A 22498-nucleotide genomic window follows, 5' to 3' on the forward strand; every position below is an offset into this window, starting at 1 on the left:
ATTGCACAGTGGCACTTTTTTTTCCTTCAGATTTATAATTCAGCTACCAGATGATAACATTGAACAGTTGAGCTTCAGATACAAGCAGGCTAGAACAAATCCCATTATTCTTCCATAGCAGAAGATTGTAATATTCCTAGCAGTATCATAAATTCCATTGGCACAGTTGGAGCCAGATCAGGGGACAATCTAAATCAAGTTAGCAGGGCTGTAGAGTGTTTATAAGCCCTGTCACAAATGGCTAAATGACTATAACTCAATCGTTAGCAGAAGTCTGGTAAAGCTAGAACACATAAGCAAAGTATTTTTTTATCAAGCCTGTTGTAAAATTGTTGGGTCATAATAGAGCCTTAACAGGTTCTAATCCGGGGTTTAAAGTGATATTAACCACTTTACAACCGGAGGATTTTGCTGTCTTCCGTCCAGGCCACTTTTTGCGATTCGGCGCTGTGCGACTTCAACTGACAATTGCGCGGTCGTGCGACGCCGTACCCAAACGAAATTTACGTCCTTTTTCTCCCACAAACAGAGCTTTCTTTTGGTGGTATTTGATCACCTGTGCGATTTTTACTTTTTGCGCTATAAACAAAAAAAGAGCGTTTATTTTGAAAAAATAACAATATTTTTAACATTTTTTTATATGAAATTCCCCCCAAAAAAAAAGTAAAAACCAATTTTTTTAAAAGTTTTTGGCCAATTTGTTTTATGCTACATATGTTTGGTAAAAAAAATCGCAATAAGCGTATTTTGATTGGTTTGCGCAAAAGTTATTGCGTTTACTAACAAAGGGAAAGATTTCTGTCATTTTTGGTGTTTTTTTTTTAACGCGTAATGGCGGCGATCTGCGATTTTTTTTTGCGGGACTGCGACATTGCGGCGGACAGACCGGACCCCTGACTGACATTTTTGACACTTTTGGGGGTACCAGTGACATTACTGCAGTAATCAGTGCTATATATATGCACTGTTACTGTAAAAATGACACTGGCAGGGAAGGGGTTAATTTTATTGGAGAGGGAGGGGTTAATGTATGCCTGGTGCTTACTGACGTGTAGGGGGGGAGGTGACTATGTGATTCATGGACAGATCGGATGTCCAGCTATGCTGAACAGTCCGATCTGTCACTCCCTGTCACTATGGAGATCCCCGACGATCGGGTAAGAGCAGCGGCGATCGCCGCTGCTCCTCCCCTGGCCCGACTCCCGCTGTGAATGAAAACAGCGGGAGCGAGCCTCCGGCGGCGCGCAAGCGCCGCCCAGAAGGGGAGGAGTCCAGTCACGTTAATACTACGTGACTGGACGGGAACGAGCCACTCTGCCGCAGTACTATTACCGTGAGCGGTAGTAGAGTGGTTAAAAAGGCAGAGGTTTTTTCTTTTCAAACAACAATGTTATCATACTTACCTTCTCTGTGCAGTGGTTTTGCTTTGCACAGAGCAGCCCTGATCCTCCTCTTCTCAGGTGCCTCGTTGGCGCTCCAGGCCCCTCCCTCCTGCAGAGTGCCCCCCATAGCAGGCAGCTTGCTATGGAAGCACCTGGGCAGGTTTGCTCCCGAGCCGCTGCTCTGTGTGTCCATTCACACATGAAAAGCAGCTTGGTCCCGCCCTCTCCTCATTGGCTCACTGACTGCGATTGACACTAGAGGGAGCCAATGGCTCCTGCTGCTGTCTCAGCCAATGAGGAGGAGGAGACTCAGGAGAGTCGCTGCTCTTGTGCATTTTGCTGGATCAAGATGGGGCTCAGATAAGTATTAGGGTAGGGCTGCTGTACACAGAAGGTTTTTTACCTTCATGCATAGAATGCATGAATGTAGATGAAGGAACTCGGTCTTCCGCAATTCATTTAGTTAATCCAGGTGTGGTACAAAATACAGGGCTTATGCGTTTCGGCTTGTAGCCTTAGTCAAAGGCTATGACAAAGGCTACACATTAAAACGCTTAAGCCCTGTAATATTTTGTACCACACCCGGATTAATGAATATAGATAGAGTTTCCAGCTTTCCTTCATCTACATGTTTGCTCAAATACTAGAAGAACACTCTAAGCCAGTGCATCGACCGCTCACTCACTACATCAGGGAATTACTACAGGTGTTTTTCACTATATTCAAGCATGGAATGCATAAAGGTAAAAACATTGAGCCTTTTATAACCACTTTAAAAATTTTAGTATGCAGTTAGGAGAAGTGTTTTTGTGTCAATGCCAAAACCAAATTCTAAACATAATTCATTAATGCTGATATGATAAAATTAGGGATGCAACGATATATTGGCTGCTGAAAATTATTGGGCAGAAAATAAGTATTATCAGAGTTTTGCTGATAAAAATTGACTTCAATGCAAAAGCGCCAGCCACATTAACCACTTGCCGGCCAGCAGCCATATATAAAACGGCAGGTCGGCCCTGTCCAACGAAACGAAGTAGCTGTACATCGCTTCGCGGGACAGCTAGCGGGGGTGCACGCATTCCCATTCGCCACAGGGGAAGCCAATTTGCGGGGCTGGTGCCCGTGATTGCTGCCGGTCACCCACGATCGCTCCCCGTGGGGACAGGACGGTGGTCTGCTGCTGTAAACAAGGCAGACCGCTGTTCTGCTAGTTATGAACACAGGGATTCGGTGTTCCTCTTATTTAGGAACACAGGTCTCTGTGTTGATGTAGCAAGTCCACCTCCCCCACACAGTTAGAAAGCACTCCCTAGGGACACATTTAACCCTTTGATCGGTGTTAACCCCTTCCCTGCCAGTGTCATCAGTATAGTAACAGTGCATATTTTTAGCACGGATTACTGTAGTAATGTCACTGGTCCCCCCAAAAGTGTCAAAAATGTCAGTTAGGTTAGGTGTCCGATCTGTCCGCCACAATGTTGCGGTCCTGCTAAAAAAAAAAAAAAAAAAAAAAAAAAAAAAAAAAAAAAATCGCTGATGGCCACCATTACTAGAAGAAAAAATGACAAATCTTTCCCCTAGTTTGTAGACGCGATAACTTTTGTGCAAACCAATCAATATACACTTCTTGGGATTTTTTTTTTACCAAAAATATGTAGTAGAATACGAATTGGCCTAAAATTATGAAGAAACATTTTGATTTTTAATTTTTTTTTTTTTTTTTTTTTTTTTATTCGGAATGTTATATAGCCGAAAGTAAAAAAAAAATAAATAAAATTTTATATATATATATATATATATATATATATATATAAATAAATAAATATTTTTTTTCCCCTTTTTGTTTAAAGCGCTAAATAAATAAATGAACAGAGGTGATCAAATACCACCAAAAGAAAGCTCTATTTGTGGGGGGGGAGGCATCAATTTTATTAGGGTTCATCGTCGCACAAACGCAAAATTGTCAGTTAAAGTAACGCAGAGCAGTATCGCAAAAAATGGCCTGGTCATTAAGGTAGTATATTCTTCCGGTCCAGAAGTGGTTAAATTTAAAAAAAAAAAAAACACTTGTCCATTTCAGGTTCAGTTTTTGGCCAAATGCATCCTGAATTTTCAGTTTCGGTCAGGAATTTTCATTTCGGGGCCCCACTAGATAAAATTATGTTAGCAACAAGCATTCACCCAAATGTATAAACAATCATTTTAAGACCAAACACCCCTATATTAAAGTCGGAGGAGTCAGATTAAACACATTCCATCTGCTAAGGTGAATCTGCATCAAATCTATATCATGTTTGTGGTCTATCTATCATGACTAAATGCTATGCAATAGGTTTATTGTCTCTCTGTAAAGCGTGGGCATGTGGAAATACTGATACAATTACAAAAACTGACATCAAACTATTATGAAACACTTGAACGCACTCTCAGCACCCTCCTCAGGCCCCTCTAATTGGACGTTCCATTTTTGTAAGTTTCCAGCTCAGGGACCAGAAAAGATGGCTGCCTCTGTGGCTTCCTGCAGCTGGAATTGAGAGGGGTGTGTGAATCGATGCAGCCGCTAAGTCTGTACAATGCAATGGTAGGCTGTTGATGGCCACAGCTATTCGCACACATCTGGCAATACCAACCACAGGACTCCTGCTTCTGAAACTCTGTGTGTGTTATTGGCCATGTAAACGGTGGCAATGTCTGCTGGCACTTACAGCCATGGCCAAAGGTTACGCGCCGGTTCACACTGCAGCGACGCTACTTCGCACCGCGACCTCCTAGGTCGCGGTGCGAGCAGCGACCTTGGAGCGGCCGCCACGGACTTCATAACATTGAAGTCTATGGCGGTCGCCTCTGAGCCGCCCCAAAGAAGCTCTGGACCCTTTTTCTAGGTCAGAGCGACTTGTGTCGCTCCTATTAGAACGGGTCCGCAGCTTCCCTATGGGAGGCGACCTGCGGCGACCTGTGAGGCGACCAGGTCACCTCACAGGTCGCCCTAGTGTGAACCGGCACTACAAGAATGACACAAATCTTATTTTCACAAAGTCTGCTGCTTTAGTGTTCTTTGTTAGATGTTACTATGGAATGCTCAAGTATAAATACAAGCATTTCATGAGTGTCAAAGGCTCCTTTTGACAATTACATTAAGTTTATGCAAAGAATCAATATTTGCAGTGTTGACCCTTTTTTTTTTTTTTTCCAAGGCCTCTGCAATTCGCCCTGGCATGCTGTCAATCAGCTTCTGGGCCACATACTGACTGATGGCAGCCCATTCTTCCATAATCCATGCTTGGAGTTCGTCAGAATTTGTGTTTTTTTTTTTGTTCATCTGCCTCTTGAGGACTAACCTCAAGTTCTCAATGGGATTAAGATCTGGGGAGATTCTTGGCCATGGACCCAAAATTCCAATGTTTTGTTCCCCAAGTCGCTTATTTTTCACTTTTGCCTTATGGCAAGGTGCTCCGTCCTGCTGGAAAAGGCATTGTTCATCACCAAACTGTTTTTGGTTGGGAGAAGTTGTTCTTGGAAGATGTTTTTGTACCATGCTTTATTCATGGCTGTGTTCTTAGGCAAAATTGTGAGTGAGCCCACTCCTTGGCTGAGAAGCAACCCCACACATGAATGGTCTCAGGATGCTTTACAGTTGGCATAACACAGAACTGATGATAGCGCTCACCTTTTCTTCTCTGAACAAGGTTTTTTTCTGGATACCCCAAACAATCAGAAAGGGGATTCATCAGAAGAAATTATTTTACCCCAGTCATCAGCAGTCAAATTCCCTGAGCCTTTTTCAGAATGTCAGTGTGTCCCTGATGTTTTTCCTGGAGAGAAGTGGCTTCTGTGCTGCCCTTCTTGACACCAGGCCATTTTCCAAAAGTCTTCACCTCACTGTGCATGCAGATGCACTCGCACCTGCCAGCTAACATTCCTGAGCAAGCTTTGCAGTGGTGGTGCCCCAATCCCATAGCTGCATTAATTGTAGGAGACGGTCCTGGCACTTGCTGGACTTTCTTGGGCGCCCTTAAGCCTTCTTCACAAATGCAGTGGAAATGTTTTTTATGGGATTAAACCTCATTTTCATGGCAAAGGGGAACTTTGCAATTAATTGCAACCCATCTGATCATTCTTCATAGCATTCTGGAATATATATATATATATATATATATATATATATATATATATAAATTGCCATCATAAAAACTGAGGCGGCAGACTTTGTGAAAATGAATATTCGTGTAATTCTCAAAACTTTTGGCCATGGCTGTAGATTGCTGTGCCATAAACTGAAAAATCTCTGTGTATTGGGGAGGCAAAGAATGCAATCTAGAATGTATATTGTTTTCAGGACTGTAAAATACATTACTTTATCAATAAAATGTGAATGTCTGTTCATTTATATCAATACCTAAAAAAACTTACATCGTTGAACAACCCAAACGAATTACTGATGTTGGAATCCACTTTATGAGCCAAGGAAAGAAGTGAGTCATTGTAGCCCCATAGCATTTCCTGAACAGATCGAGTGGTGAATATTCCTTCCTTGTAAGTCTTCAGTGCTGCTTCAACTATAGGTCTTAAAAGGTCAACGTATTTGTTCTTTAAGAGCATCTCCAGCAGTGTCTGAAGTAAGAATGATCAATGCAATAATTAGAAAATGTTTGCACATTAATCTTTTTTTACACATTGAAAACCTCCAAAGAGTGAAGTATTTTGATATACAGATATGTTGCTTTGATCTGGAAATCATATTTACTGTATTTGAACATTTTCTCAAGATGTTCTGTTAAAAAAAAAAAATTAAAAAAAAAAAAAATGTCCCCTCCCTTATCCATGTTCGTCAATAGCTGCTCACCCATTAGGTCAGGGATCCTCAAACTATGGTCCTCCATCTTTTGCAGAACTATACATCCCATAATGCATTGTAAAATTCTCAATTCTCAGACATGACTAGGCATGATGGGAATTGTAGTTCCTGAACAAATGGAGGGCCATAGTTTGAAGATCCCCACATTAGGTGAAGCTGGCCAAATCTGATAGATATGGCATTCAGAATTCATGCAGAATGTCATAGCTGGCACTGAGCAACAGTTCATGTTTAAAATTGATGTGCAAAAACACTTTACGTGCTCAAATTCAGCTTTCATACCAATGCATTTTGCACCCTGGCCATTTGATAATCAAATTCATATCTTTTTTTTTTTTTTTTGGGGGTTTTGAGGGTTGTTTATGTAGGTATAAAAAAAGGAAAATTGGGGTGGGAAGAGACTGTACTATGTGTAGCTTTATCATGAAGACAAGTTGGCTGTATAGGAATAGAAGTAGGGTACTGCAGATAAATTGGGATAAGAGATTGTGATTGCTATATATTTGTATTAAAAATTATGTAAGAACCCTGCTTTTTCCTACATTGTTAAATTACATGATTATAATGTATACTTTTGTTGTACAGACTTATCTCAAACCCTTAATAAGAAATGTACAAGTGCAAAAAAAAATTAATATCTGTCAGCCTCAAAAAGATCATACACAAATTAAATATTATCCAAAACCTGTCTAAATCAAATATTTCAGCAAAAGAGGAGGAGGATTTGAACAAAGCTGGGAAGGGTTAGACCCTCTATCAGGTTTTATTGCTATGCTTCTATTTAGGAGGTGATAAAATATCTCCTTGCAATGTAACAAAAGCAATCTTGTCATATGGCAGCAAATCACCAGCAACATGATTGCAAAAGAGACTGCTCACTCTCCAGGATTGTTCCCTCACTGGCCGAAAAGCTGCAGATTTTCGCTTGCTAGCTAGAAAGCAGTGACAGAGCAACACTTCGAAGGTTCAGCCAGCAAGGCAGCAGTGCCAAAAGGAGCAGGTGAGTGTTCTGTCACTGCCAAATTGCTGCCAGAGACCCTGGTATCCCTGGTGTGACAGATTTTTTTTGTATCCATCTATCTTTTTTGGGTCTAACAGAAGAAGTTCAAACCTTTTCACCCAACACTATAAGGAGTATTTTTATTGCGGTTTAAGCGTTGAAAAACAAACTGAAGGCCACAGGGAAAAAAACAAAATGTAGCAATATTTCCAGGCATTGGGCCTGATATGGGTCTGCCATTGTTACCACTAACATTTCCAACACATTTAAGTTGAAAACCCAAGTGTGAGAGCTGAGACAATGACCATTCGGCACCTATGGTTTGTTTTGTTTATTTTATAATGGGGATGGGAGAAGGGAATGAGTAGGATACTCCTCTGGCTCAACTAGGTTTAACTGGGACACTTTGTAGAAAAATGCCTGTTAGCGCTGTCTTGATGCCAGCTGAATGCCGACCAACGCTTCCTGGCGCTTGAAAATACTGTTTTGCTGAACTATGCTGAAACTTCGATTTGAACTCCTTGGTTAACTCAGAAGATCCAGGACTGTAGTAACACTTGACTCTTGGCATTCTGTCTAGCTCAAAAGTGAAAAATAGTGAAAAAGACTCGGTTGTGGTGAAATAATCCATTTTACTATAGAAGGTGAGGTAACTGCTAAAATAGGTGTGACATTTAAGACTTGCTTGGGTGTAAGAAGATCTCTGCTGCTGCCTTCGTATTCTGTCAGATTAGGAAACCTATTGAAATTATAGCGGCCAAGTTGGAACGCATAACGCATGCGCAGTAAGAAACTTCCACTGCATTTTCTGATGGGTAGCGGTATTCTGAGCTTTTGGGGGAGGGCTGGGGAGAGTGGGTACCCTATTTTGACAGGCACTCGCTCCCACTCCTGCTCTGATCACCTTAGGCGATCGGAAGCGAAAATGTTATCCTCCCCCACCCTTCCAAAAACTTCTGGGACACATGACAGGTCCCAGAAGACTTCGGGACCAGTCACAGAGCGCAGCACTGCTCGCGAATGTGCAGTGGGCACCCGGCTGTGAAGTAGCAAGCAGTCACAGCTGGGTGGCCATAGTAAAGATGCCGGCGAGGGAGGAAACAGGGAGAATACAACTGGGATGAGCACACCACTGGATTGTGGGACAGGTGAGTGGCCGTTTATTAAAAGTCAGTAGCTACAGTTTTTGTAGCTGCTGACTTTTAATTTTCCCTTAAGAAACTGGAGCTTTGCTTTAAGAGTTAAAGAGTAATTCACTGTAATTCAAGTCTAAACACAATTTCATTCTAATTATATTAATGGAATAAACTTGTGTTTGGACTTTAATATTACAGTTTGATGCTTCGTTTCCTTATTACTCATCCATTGACTTGTGTATGACTGTTAGAGCCATAAACAAAACAGTAAGTGCTTTTTAATAAAAAGAGTTGGTATGCTCACATTATGGATTTATTTTATGTCCATCATAGTGCATAGTGGAGTTATTCTGCTTTTCGTTTATACAAAACCACTTTATAAAACACTGGTCCGACCGCATCTGGAGTATTCTGTCCAGTTCTGGTCGCCAGTCCTCAGAGGGGATGTGTTGGAGCTGGAGAGAGTCCAGAGAAGGGCAACTAAACTGATTAGGGGATTGGAGAAACTTAATTATGAGGAGCGATTACAAGAGCTTGATTTATTCTCCCTTGGGAGTAGACGCCTGAGAGGGGACATGATAGCAATTTATAAATACCTCAACAGTGATCTCAGCATAGAAAAAAAAAAAACGAAAAAAAAAAACGATTCAGTCGCAAGGAATGCATGAGGACACGAGGCCATACAATGCGATTAGAGGAGAAGCGTTTTAACCTCAGGCTACGCAGTGGGTTCTTTACAGTAAGGGCTACATGACTGTGGAATTCTCTACCACCAATGGTAGTAACTGCGGGGAGTATGGCTACTTTTAAAAGACTCTTGGACGTACACCTCAAGGATCAAAACATTCAGGGATATGGAAAATTATTACGGCCATACACCCCTACACAGGTTGAACTGGATGGACTATTGTCTTTATTCAACCTCAACTACTATGTAACAATATATAATATTTCATTTTCGATTGAGATCTTACCACAACAGGAATATTGACAGTTCGGATTAAGTCAGCATTGGGGTCTCCCTTAGACAAACCAGGCTCAAATACATATGTTTTTAGGTTGATAGCTGACACTTCTGTTCCATTTTCAAGAAACGTAATATTCTCTTTAGGTCTATACTCCCTAAAATAAAAGAGATTGAAGAAAACACATACTTCTTTATTACAAAATCAAACCGTGCAAATAAATCTATTTTCAAGGAAGTGCAAGTGAATATATACACTGACAGCTACAATCATCTTTAGACACATGCTTCTGAGAAAGTTAGTCCTGCAGTAAAATGAGTGTTCTAATTACAGTTGGAAGCCCTTCTCTGCCCTGATGGATTGTAATGCAAGTCCGTGGACTTATTGACTTTAGATGGCAAGACCCCCTAGGGAAGTCTATTGCGCTTGCACTCAGCGCTTGGTATATGGAAGTGCAATTCAGGTTAATAACTGCATTTCTCATGGCTGTTTTTTCAAACGGCTTCAGGAGAGTGGGGCACATAGTATTTAAGCTCTGCAAACTATGCAAGTACTTTATTTGGGAAAGACCACACTGGCTTGCATATAAATAAAACACTGCATTGAACACAAAATGGGCATATTCATGAATACAACGAGGGCCGTTTGTGGAAGGTTTAAAAATGTGTACAGCAAAGGGCACTCTGGAATAAGTGTACCAATCCACATATAGACTAAGTATTTTGATGGAAAAAAGACCAACTACAGAGTATCGTGGGACATTTAGGGTGCGGATTTTTACTCCATTGAGAGAATAAGGATTGTCGAGACACAAAGTATAGTTTAAAAAGGAAAATTTATTTTCCAAAAATGTATTAAGTAGCTATATTAAAATACATATGAAAAAACACAAATAGAAAATACAAACTTCATGCCTTTCCAACGGGCATGATGTAGGATAACCGAAAGGCGAACACATGCCATTGGTCGAGGAGGAGGCGGGAGGATTCGAGGAGAAGCTGCCGCTGCAGGTAAGTGCACTGGTTTCTGCATTGAAAGGGGGCACGCTGTGGTCAGTCTGCATTGAAAGGGGGCACGCTGTGGTCAGTCTGCATTGAAAGGGGGAACGCTGTGGTCAGTCTGCATTGAAAGGGGGAACGCTGTGGTCAGTCTGCATTGAATGGGGGAACGCTGTGGTCAGTCTGCATTGAAAGGGGGCATGCTGTGGTCAGTCTGCATTGAAAGGGGGCACGCTGTGGTCAGTCTGCATTGAAAGGGGGCACACTATACCTTGATTACTGAAGGCCCCTTTCACACTTTCGTAACCTCAAAGTCACGCAATTTTTTACCGCAAAGCAATGCCTATTACATTTATGCATACATTTTGTACGGCCCCCGAATGATGTTACAAAAATCCAAATGGCCCTTGGCAGAAAAAAGGTTCCCCACCCCTACCCTAATGTATCATCACTATGCTGTAACTGTGTACAATGCACACAATTGTGGGGTGGTTGTAGTGCAGCCCCATTCACCAGGGGGTATACTCTGCAGCTACAGGGTGAACAGCTGGGGTTGGTAAAAACACACAGTTAAAGCGTGTGGTTTTACCACCCCTCAACTTCACACGTGAACAGGCCCTTGGTTCACATTTGTGCAGCTGTGTGCTGTGTATAGGGCAGCAAATTAATTTCAGTGGGCCGTCCCACAGAAACGCAGGGAAAAGAATTCCCTTTTTTTTTTTTTTATTGTGCTGCAGCAAAAATGCAACATGTTTGCCAATGTGTAGGGGTACCATTAAGAATGAATGACACCCCTGCATGTTTGTCTGCCGGTCAGGTAACATGCAATTTTTTGCGTATTCTGTGACACGGAGTAATGTGAACCAAGCCTTAAGCTGGATACACACTATCCAACTTTTGTGGTTAGATTTCCCTCAGATTTACCTTTTCTATGTAGTGCAAGGGCCTGCTAGATTGCATACAAATTGAAAGTGTTTAGGTTTGACCTCATATTATATGGTTTTTGGTAAGTCTAAAAGGAAAAAGTCTTCAGAAAATCTCATAGTGTGTATGGCCCATTAGACTGGGGGGCCTCCAGACTGAAAAGAATTTCAAGGTGCCCTGACTGGAAAAAGATGGAGAAACACCAGCATAGTGGAACTCGTCTATCCATTTTGGAGAGGAGAGGAGGAGAATCGGGGGGGGGGGGGGATGAAGAGATTCGTTCCTTTATATGCAGCTACCTCCACAGCTCCTCCTATGCAGCTTCTTTCTGCTGCCCCCCCCCCTCATCCCTACAGCTCTGCAAGGTTCCCCCTTCCCCTCTCCCACTGGCTGCTTCAGGGAATCTGTCAGGATGAAGCCTTTTCTGAATGTTGAGTCAGTGATCCATACTGATCACTGACTGTCTATTCATAACTGAAACATAGTAAACTGTATTTACAATGCTTCAGTATGTGAATGAATGGGAAGCTCTGTACAGAGCTATTCCTATCCATTTATTCTGTGCAGCTTCTGTGAGGCTTCAGAAAAGGAGATGGAAAGCTGGGTCACAAAGTTGGAAAATCAGGGGTCTGTTTAGACTCCTCATATTTCTCCTAAAAAAATTGTAAAAAAAAAATATTTAAAAAAAAGAATCTTGTAAAAAAAAAAAAAAAAAAAAATAATAATAAAAAAATATGAATAAAGCAAATTGTAGAAAACTTTAATTAAAAAAAAAACTACTGACACCAATGGCAGAACTACCACACAAACATTGCACTTGCGACCGGCCCTGGCGTTCCGCCACCAGGCTGGGAGGGAAGAGCCCGTCCGGGGGGCCCTTTATGGTTTCTTGCATCGGAGCCCTGAAGGTTCTATTTACGCCACTGAATTTTAAATAAAAGAATGTGAAAAATATTGTAATTTTTTCAAAATTGTCGCTCTTTTTTTGATTATAGCGCAAAAAATCCACCAAAAGAAAGCTCTATATGTGGGGAAAAAAAGGACGTCAATTTTGTTTGGGTACAGCGTTGCACGACCGCGCAATTGTCCGTTATAGTAACGCAGTGCCGAATCACAAAATAGGGCCTGGTCATTGAGCAGCCAATCCTCCGGGGCTAAAGTGGTTAAGGAAATTGACAACTTCAAAGCAAAAGGATTACATTTTAGTTGGAGAAAGATATATGTGGAAGCCAACATTGTTTTGAGAATTGTGCATTACATTGCTTCAAAAGGATTTTTTTTTTTTCACCTTGGCTTTATATTTTTTTGGACTATAGTAATAATAGTTAAGTATTAGTAGGGCCCTGCTGATAATTTTAACTTTTCTTATGGGGTTAAATAATTTCTTGATTCTGGTATTTGGTCTGATAAACTTTTGTATTCATCATGGATTAGAGAAGATAATACTGCTGCGTGTGACTACTTAAGAGTAACAGTAATGCTGGTCATGGATAGATTGTGGGTTTTTTTTTTTTTTTTTGATCAGCCAGCAAAACGGATTCCGCTATCCACAAATTTGAGGTGGATGGGAGAATCCCCCTGCTGCACTACTTTATTCTGGCAGCTGGACTCCAATGTGCTACAAGCGCTGATCGAGCAGAAATATACCAACACTCCTGTTCGGGAGGAATCATCAACTCCTTAATGGGAGGAGGGATTGCAGGGATCTATTTTAGGACTAATATTCTATGAGCAATAACCAGTGATCTTGAATATACCAGGGACATTAAATAATCTAGAGTCAAAGTGATCCAAGATGCAGGGGAGAAGATTAGCGCACCGATTTGTGCCAAAAACCTTGTTAACGGTTACAATTACTTTATTGCAGCATATCTTTAATTTTGGGCACTGCTAAGGAAATATACCAGATTTCCTTGAGGTTAATAAAATCCATTCAAATAGTTATCAAAAAGACCTATTTTATGTATTGACTAAGGAGGTGCGATATACTCTATAGGAGAAAATGGTTGCGTCAGCCTATAAGAGGGCAATAAAGACACAAGCAGCATAGACTTAAGTATTTCATCCCAAATGTCGTCTGTTGGAGGACCAAGATCCATTTTCCTTTTTTAAATTGCAGAGTAATGGGAATTTAAGCAGACATTTAGCAAGCGGCTGAGCAGGGGATAGAGAATTTAAACCTTTGGAGTGGTCTTCTTGGACAAGACTATCAAACAAAGGAGTTGCAGCAATGTTTAAATTATGTAAGCCTGGAATGCGTATTGAAGCTGTAAATATTGATAACAGAGCTTCTGATAAAATTTAAATATGACTGCAGCTGTTGAAAAGACTGTAAGGTTCTGCATTTTGCTGGAGGATAGTAAGAATACCAGCAGTTTTCCACCACAGAAATCCCTTTAAATTGAGAATTTCAGGGTATAAATCTGGCCAGACATGGTTAGCTTTTCTTTTTTTTTTCTCATTCAGCTAGTGGGCTGAACAAAAAAAAAAAAAAACAACAAAAACAAAAATACAAATTAAGTGGATGGAGGAATCCCCAAAATGGTTCATATGGGGATATACTCCCTAAAGCCTAGGACACCCAGATGTACTGATGGTTTTCCCACTTCCCCTTTAGAATGTGAGTGGGCATCTTTGAGGGTTTTTCAATATTTGGTAGTATCTAGAGCAGGGTTTCTCAACCAGGGTTCCATGGAATCCTAGCGTTCCACCAGAGGTTGCTAGAAGTTCCTTGCACGATGATCTACCTCTCAGATAGGTTTCCACTGACACCATTGATCATTTTAGATATCTTTAAAAGGGGATAATTCTTCCCAATGTCCATAAGCGTAAGGAGCATTCTTCCCACTGACCATCACACTAGTGTATCATGAGTTGTAGACAAAGTAATTTTTAGCAGGTGTTCTGAGACCAGAAAGTTATTTAAAGGGTTCCTCTGTGTTGAAAAGGTTGATCTAGAGAGTGTAATAGATTAGTCCCCTGAAGCACAAACTGTACACAATGGGATCTAGAAGAAATTTCTGGACAGTAGGGCAGGAGGATTTAAACATCCAGTCTGAATATTCAGCAGGGCCTAACCAATCCCTGGGGAGATGTACCCAGATGGAGCTATGTTGCTGTTAAATAAATAGACTGGAGCCCTGAGAAGTTGGTTGCGTTCCCCTGTGGGGATGGATCTGTAAGCGGAGAGGAGAGGGCAATCCCCTGGAGCCCTATTGAGTGAATACTGGACCACTGTGCACTGGATCCTGGCATTATAGACAATCCATAGGTGCAGCTTCTTACAAATATGGTCATATTGCGGCCCCAAGGCCACATCCGGCCCACAATGTCTTCAATGTCAGCATGCCTCTCTGAGCCTGTTAGCTTCCTCAGCAAAGAAGCTCAGAGAAGCATGCTGAGAGATGTCCTGTGTGGAGAGCTGCAAGACATTGAAGGAGAAAGCCAGAGGGGCTGATCAGTACAGCGGGGAGGGTCAGTTCTGGCAGGGGAGCATTGCTAGGAGACCTCCCAATGCCCTCTCATTACTCTGCTACCCGGCCACATTTTTCCTTTGTTAGATCCTTCATGATGCAAACTCCAGGAGTTGTGCACCTACTTTTTACTCCAGGTCAGGATCTGCAGAAATCCCCACTGTACCCTTCTTAGGCTCTTTCCTTCCAGTCAAAGTGATTTTAGAGGGCAGTTGATGATAGGCAGCGAGTAGGTATTATATAGGCTGCATGAACTCAGGGCTGCAGGAGAACCATTGCCCAGAGAACTTGGTTTTCACGTTATCCAGAAAGAGCCGTTTACTAATTTACTTTTGGCTTCATATATTATATTTTTTATATATATATATATATATATATATATATATATATATATATATATATATATATATATATATATATATATAAAAAATGTATTCCTATGGGGGTGCAGGACTGCCTGAGGTGTCCATTGTCTGTGATAATGTGATTAGCTCTACTGTCTGAGGTTGCCATGCTCTGTGTATTAATGGGATATCTCATGATTTTCTATATAAATTCAGCGTGCCTCAAAAAAAAAAAAAAAATTCTTCCTCTGGTTTGCTCCAAAAACTGGCGTTGCCTAATTCTTTGGGGTAGCTACCAGTATTTACTGGCCTTGAGCTTGGGAAGCAGCTCCTTGGCAGATATACCCAGTAAGGGTATCCAGAGTCCATCACATTGGTGGCAGCGGTGGGATGCTTCCTTATTCCTGTAACATCCAAACCACCACCGGGACCTCATCGAATGGCAATTCGCTACTCCAGCTTTAAGTGAACCACATATAAAGATCAAGGGAACAGAGCACCAGCAACAGGTCAAAGGCAACTCTAGTTTTCTAGAGTGATCAGGCCAGCAACCGAGTCAGAGAGCCAGCTATGGAAGGGTCCAGGATGTCTGAGGTCCAGCGAGAGATCAAGTGTTGTCTGGCGCTCTACAGCACCCCCCCAAAAAAGGTGACATCCAGAGATCATCCCCCTAACCAGTCTGAAAGAGGAACTTTCATTTCATGAGCAGTTGTGCCCATTATTCCTAGGGAGAAGTGTTTTCTATAGGTTTACATACTTATGGACCTTCCCAGGGCCAGAATTGATATTGATCCGAATTAAGTTCAGCCCCCCACAACAGTCAAGTTTTTCATATGGCCGCTTGGTCCTATCCAGTAAGTAAAGCCATTTTTTTGTGTTCATGGGAGGAGAAAAGAAGTTCAAGGTTCAGTAGCAATCAAGACACAAGGCAGGGTTGTCCAATAGATCAGGCAGGGAGCTGTCCAGCATCCCAGATAGCTCAGCAAGAAGAAGAATCAATGAAATTAGGACCAAGTTTGAGAAAGAAGTTTAAGTTGTAAGTGTTAGGTGGATAGCCAGACCTTATCACCTAATCAATAGGGAGGAATGGTTTGTCTGTCCATTTGCAATTACCTTAAAGGATTCTTGAACTTCGTGTAAAGTCTTCTTCAGTAATTCCTGATTATTTTGTAAAGCCAACATTGATTCAGGAAGCCTCTATAGGAGTTTAGGATCCCCATTGAATTTTTCAGGCAAAGGGAAGCGGTTTGAATCACTGTTAATAGCGGTTTGTTGGCGTTGCTGTGCAAGTTATATTTGCAATTCAAATACTTCTCCTTGTAACTCTTGACTTGCCTTTGGAAGTCTCGAACAACCTCAGTTAGTGAAACAACATGTTCACTCAGGGTTTGTTGAGTTGCGACGGTCTTCATGTTGTGGCCAGATTATTCTGTTAGGAGAATACCTGTAATGAGTGGAGACCAATGGCCGACAATGTCAGGCAAACTCAGTTCTCAGGTCTGCAAGAGATAGGAAAGTCTGAATTATTAGACCAATAATCCGTGAGTTTCATAGTCGGAGGTCATAAGCCAAGTTTGTTCTCCAAACAACAATAGAAGTAGCTCAAGTAGTATTCAGGATTAAACCACAATAATCTGGCAACAGGAAGTGCAGAGGCAAGGCTTATATAGGAAGTTCTTGGGAGGAGTAAGGAGTTCAAGGTTCAATAGCAATCAAGACACAAGGGTTGTTCAATAGATCAGGCAGGGTTGTCAAATAGTTCAGGCAGGAAGTTGTCCAGCATCCCAGATAGCTCAGCGAGAAGAATCAATGCCAGACACAGAAGAGGTCCCAGGCTTGAGCCAATGTTCTGACAAACTGATACCCCCAAATATTCTTCATAAATAATAAAAAAAAAAAAAAAAAAAAAGAGAAAGTGAAGGAAGCTACATTCTTCCTTCCAAATTAGGTATAGTGAGGATTGCTGGAGCAAATTACTAGTGTTACAGGAACGTGCTATAGAAGAACAAGTTGGTTGAAGAACAAGTTGGTTGTTCTGGCTATTGTCTTCAGTGACACCCCTGCGCAAGATTCCCACGATGTGATACTTCTGGCTAAATATGCAGCAATTACTCATGGTGGCTCCAGCCTGGCCATATGGTAAGCTTTATGAATCAATGAATCAACTTTAGTAACAACAAGGTGATTGTGCACTGATGCCTTCTACCCTGTTGGGTTTCGAGAAACTAGGTACAGCTGTCCAGTTTGAAAGTTTGCACCCCTATGTCTAGATACATTAAAGCTGAATTCCAGCCCCTTCCCTCTGCTGCGCATTCACAAAAACCCTTGTATTTTGTGAATAATTTCACATAAGACAATGGCTCCTGTAACTGTACAGGAAAACAAAAGGGGCAGGAATAGCACCTGCATTGACTCTGCAACTGAAGAAGCTAAGATCAGATTGCATTTTATGTTGCGTTTACATACAGGACAAGTGGTTAAGAACTCCAGCTAGTGGATATAAACTAAATCATTTTTTTCTTAGCAAAAACATGACTGAACGGATGATGCCTGTGTGAAATAGGTGTTGTCCCGAGCCTCTCTCCCAGCATTAAACCCCACTTTGTTTAAATAGGTCAGGTTTGCAATCAAAGGTGTGAGGAGGTTGGGGATTAGTTTGGAATACAGACGTATCTCTATGTTGGAGAGGGAGAGGAATCTTTGCTTGGTTTGAGTAGGACCACAATGTGGGCTTCTGACTCTGTATTTTTTTATTAAGGTCCTGTTAACTATATAATTACAAAATATAAGCCATGGTTTTGCATTGGAAGCTTCTTGGAACAACGCCAAACAAAAACTGGAGAGATGAGAAATGAGTGTTAAGGGACAAAATACTCACCTCTTTATCCCAATCAGAGGGAATATGGATCCCTTGGCCTAAAGTCTGCCTACACAATCCAAATCTTAATTAAACTCCAAAAATGCAAGCATGGGTGGGCCTATCGGCCCCAACCAGCAAGAAAAACTTTGAATGATAAAATAAAAGGAGCTAGGTGTGAAGTTGTCAGCAAAACAGAGTCTACATCTTTATATACAGTCCCTGTTTTGGGTTCCGGCTCTCTGAATATAATAGTTAAAAATGAAGATTCTATTGGATTTCCCTTGTTCAGCCTATGGGCTGAATGAGAGAATTTTGAATGTGTATGGCTAGCTTCAGGTAGACCACTGAGCAATTCTAACTTGCTGTACTAGCAACCTGGAGCATTTTAATATCTACTTAGGTATAAAATTACATATACAGAAATGCTAAGGGCTTGTGAAAGAGGTGCTATGCATGTAAATCATGGGATAAATACACATGTTCACCAGCACATCACGGATCTTCAATTGCAGTCCAAAGCTTTTATTCCAAAGAGATGGCATCAGAAGAAGTGCAACTTTTCTGAGCCATGCGATATACCAGCACCCGCTACAGATGAGCCTTGGATACAGATACATGTAGGATGGGAATATAGACAAGGATGTTTAAAAGAGGACATGTGCTATGAGCAATTTCAATAACCAGACTGAATAATAGCTTGCACAAGAAGAATTATTAATTGAAAGTCTTAATATGCCCCAAGCTGGTCTCAGAAACCTTTGGGATTTGATATCCAGGGATGCCGTTTCATCAGATAAAGCTTCTGCAAATATACATCTAGATTTCATGTACTAGATTTACTTTGAGCTTAAAATTATTAAACAAGCTAAACCCGATTCTAAAGCTTCATACACACGATCAGATTATCAGACGAATTTTCGTCCGTTTTTTGCTGCATGCTAATCTCATATCGAAAGTGAAGAGGTTACTTTCATACGAAAATTCTCATACAACAGAATTCAACTTTAGAAGAGAGGTCATGTGTTGAATTTTTTTGTATGTATTTTTTCATTTCCGAGCATGCGTAGTCTTGTTCTTATGATTTTTTTCGGACGAAAACTGTAATTATATAAAGAAAAAAAAAAACCGGACGCGGTGTTTACGTACGATAAACATTTTATAGCCTGCACATCTAGTTTAGGTCATCCAAATATTCGTAATCGGCTGTCGAAAGCACCATACTAACAAATCGGAAAATCGGCAGATTGTTCATCGAATGAAATTTTACTTCTGATTTTCTATCGTGTGTACGGGTCTCAAGACATCAATTTGTAATTGAGCTAACCCGCGCAAATTTTATCTAACACGTTAAACTGGCTCATTTATCAAAATCCTGAATCAATGCATGTCCACATTTCCAAATCACATTATTGCTAGAAAAAAAGATGCGGGCACAAGATGTTTTAAAAGTCAGAGTCTGCAAGAAATCTGTTGTTTTCACTTAAACATTAAGTGAAATAACAGGATCAGCAGGTACAACCAGGAAGCAAAGTCTGTATACAGAAAGTAAAGCTGCCTCTATCAACATATAATTAAGAACTTTACCTAGAAAAAAGGCTTCTAAAACATTAACATATACTAACTAATTTATTTCACGGAGCTGATCTATTTTAAGTGTATTCCTAAAGAAACATTAAAACGATTACAGCTCCCGTTTAAATATCCAGACTGGTTCAATGAAAAGTATCTATGGTCAAAATGTAAAATCATATTCATTTCCACATTGCATTTCAAGTAGCCTACCCCTATTAATCTGATCAATTTGTGAAGATCTCCACACATTTAGTTCCTTGAATTCTGTGACACAACCTTTGAGTAGACACGGCTGTGGCACACATTTCACACAGCCTGCCTTCGGAGCTTTTATTGAATTGTCAAATATAACCAGTGGTGGGATTCAGCCGTTTCGCACCGATTCCATAGAACCGGTTACTAACTTTCTGCAAGTTCGCAGAACCGGCTGTTCCCTCTGCGCGTCTAAGGACGCGCAGTACAATTGAAGGTCCCGCACTCGGACCGCGCAGCCGCAGACGTGGCGGCCGGGGAGCAGAGCAGTGCCCCCCGACCCGCCCATTCTGTGACAATAGTGAATGAAAATTCGCTATTGGCACACGGATCCTCCTCCTGGCCAATCAGGGAGCGGGTCCTCCCACTTCCTGATTGGCCAAAAGGCAAATCCCGTGCCATTGGATGAGGAGGCGGGAGGACTGAGGACTCGGAGACGCGGGGAGCCGGGGACTGAAGAGAAGCTGCGTGACCGTCCGTGAGGTAAGTGCATGGGTCTCGCGGGGGGAATCGCTGGCACTCTGCAATCATTGGGGACAATGCTGTGGGCACTCTGCAATCATTGGGGGCAATGCTGTGGGCACTGTGCATTGAAAGGGGGCACGCTGGTCTCTCTGCATTGAAAGGGGGGCACGCTGGTCACTGTGCATTGAAAGGGGGCACGCAGCGCTGGTCACTGTGCATTGCAAGGGGGGCACGCTGGTCACTGTGCATTGAAAGGGGGGCACGCTGGTCACTGTGCATTGAAAGGGGGGCACGCTGGTCACTGTGCATTGAAAGGGGGGCACGCTGGTCTCTCTGCATTGAAAGGGGGGCACGCTGGTCTCTCTGCATTGAAAGGGGGGCACGCTGGTCTCTCTGCATTGAAAGGGGGGCACGCTGGTCTCTCTGCATTGAAAGGGGGGCACGCTGGTCTCTCTGCATTGAAAGGGGGGCACGCTGGTCTCTCTGCATTGAAAAGGGGGCACGCAGCGCTGGTCACTGTGCATTGAAAAGAGGGCACGCAGCGCTGGTCACTGTGCATTGAAAGGGGGGCACGCTGGTCTCTCTGCATTGAAAGGGGGCACGCTGGTCTCTCTGCATTGAAAGGGGGGCACGCTGGTCTCTCTGCATTGAAAGGGGGGCACGCTGGTCTCTCTGCATTGAAAGGGGGGCACGCTGGTCTCTCTGCATTGAAAGGGGGGCACGCTGGTCTCTCTGCATTGAAAGGGGGGCACGCTGGTCTCTCTGCATTGAAAGGGGGGCACGCTGGTCTCTCTGCATTGAAAGGGGGGCACGCAGTGCATTAAAAAGGGGGCACGCAGCGCTGGTCACTGTGCATTGAAAAGGGGGCACGCAGCGCTGGTCACTGTGCATTGAAAGGGGGGCACGCAGCGCTGGTCTCTCTGCATTGAAAGGGGGGCACGCTGGTCTCTCTGCATTGAAAGGGGGGCACGCTGGTCTCTCTGCATTGAAAGGGGGGCACGCTGGTCTCTCTGCATTGAAAGGGGGGCACGCTGGTCTCTCTGCATTGAAAGGGGGGCACGCTGGTCTCTCTGCATTGAAAGGGGGGCACGCAGTGCATTGAAAAGGGGGCACGCAGCGCTGGTCACTGTGCATTGAAAAGGGGGCACGTAGCGCTGGTCACTGTGCATTGAAAGGGGGCGCGCTGGTCACTGTGCATCGAAAGGGGGGGCACGCTGGTCACTGTGCATTGAAAGGGGGGGCACGCTGGTCACTGTGCATTGAAAGGGGGGGCACGCTGGTCACTGTGCATTGAAAGGGGGGGGGGCACGCTGGTCACTGTGCATTGAAAGGGGGGGGGCACGCTGGTCACTGTGCATTGAAAGGGGGGGTCACGCTGGTCACTGTGCATTGAAAAGGGGGGGCACGCTGGTCACTGTGCACTGAAAGGGGGCACGCTGGTCACTGTGCACTGAAAGGGGGCACGCAGGTTATATTGCTGGGAAAGTAGGAACTGGTTACTAAAATTTATGAATCCCACCACTGAATATAACTATTGTTTGTATTTCTATTACAATGCTGATGTTATAAAATGAAGGTAAGCTGGGACGATAGAACTCTTAACTCTTAAGTTTTTACTCAACGTTTCATACTAAACTTTGTGAGTGTAGCCAGAAGTAGTGTAGGTTTAGTTAGAGCAGGTAAATTTAGTTAGCTCAGGTCTAATCCTAAGCTGTAAATCTGAGTCAGGGTTCAGTGACTCAGGGCTGGATGACTCATCTGGCAGCTCTTTTTGGCACTTCCCCCTGGTCTGGAAGTTTGTAGAAACTTCCAGAATCAGGGGGTGGGAGAAAGAAAGGGCTGCCATGCATGCATATTTATAAGGCCTCAGCCAATCCCCAGTAGAGGGCTGGCAAGGGGCAAAAGCTTACCTCATAAATAGACATGAGCCATGCCAGCAGGGACAGTTAGGTGGAACATGGGAATGCAGTACTAAGGAGACGGTCGATGGCCCTCAGGGGTGCCAGAGGATTCCTTATAAAACACATCCAAGTCCCCATCCATTAAAACCAAGCCACAGATTGTTCTCTGGGGTGCTTTTGAAGATTCAGTGTGCCTGGCTGTGCCGGAGTGGGGGGATCCCATCTATCTGCAGCTCCTACATGGGGTGTGCTACATAAAGTAAGTGATATTTGTAAAAATGGCAGTGCTGTTTTTCTTAACAGAACCCAGGCCTGCCTCCTGTGCATTGCGATTTATCTTCCTGAGACAAAAAGTCTCCAATCGTTCT

At 42.7% G+C, this 22498-nt stretch overlaps 1 protein-coding gene across 1 annotated transcript in view; it reads right to left on the reverse strand.

The window, feature by feature from the left end:
* The window catches only part of SCARB2 (scavenger receptor class B member 2), a 99992-nt gene that overhangs the window by 59927 nt on the left and 17567 nt on the right, over positions 1–22498 (reverse strand). Inside the window, exons 3-4 of the mRNA XM_082255543.1 lie at positions 9351–9498; positions 5796–5996 (exon numbers count right to left, since the gene is read on the reverse strand). Of these exons, the coding sequence (XP_082111669.1) occupies positions 5796–5996; positions 9351–9498 (349 nt within the window). The remainder of the gene's footprint in view (positions 1–5795; positions 5997–9350; positions 9499–22498) is intronic.

The sequence above is a fragment of the Pelophylax lessonae genome (genome assembly GCF_965119305.1).
Source record: "Pelophylax lessonae genome assembly, chromosome: 1".
Classification (NCBI taxonomy): Eukaryota; Metazoa; Chordata; class Amphibia; order Anura; family Ranidae; genus Pelophylax; species Pelophylax lessonae.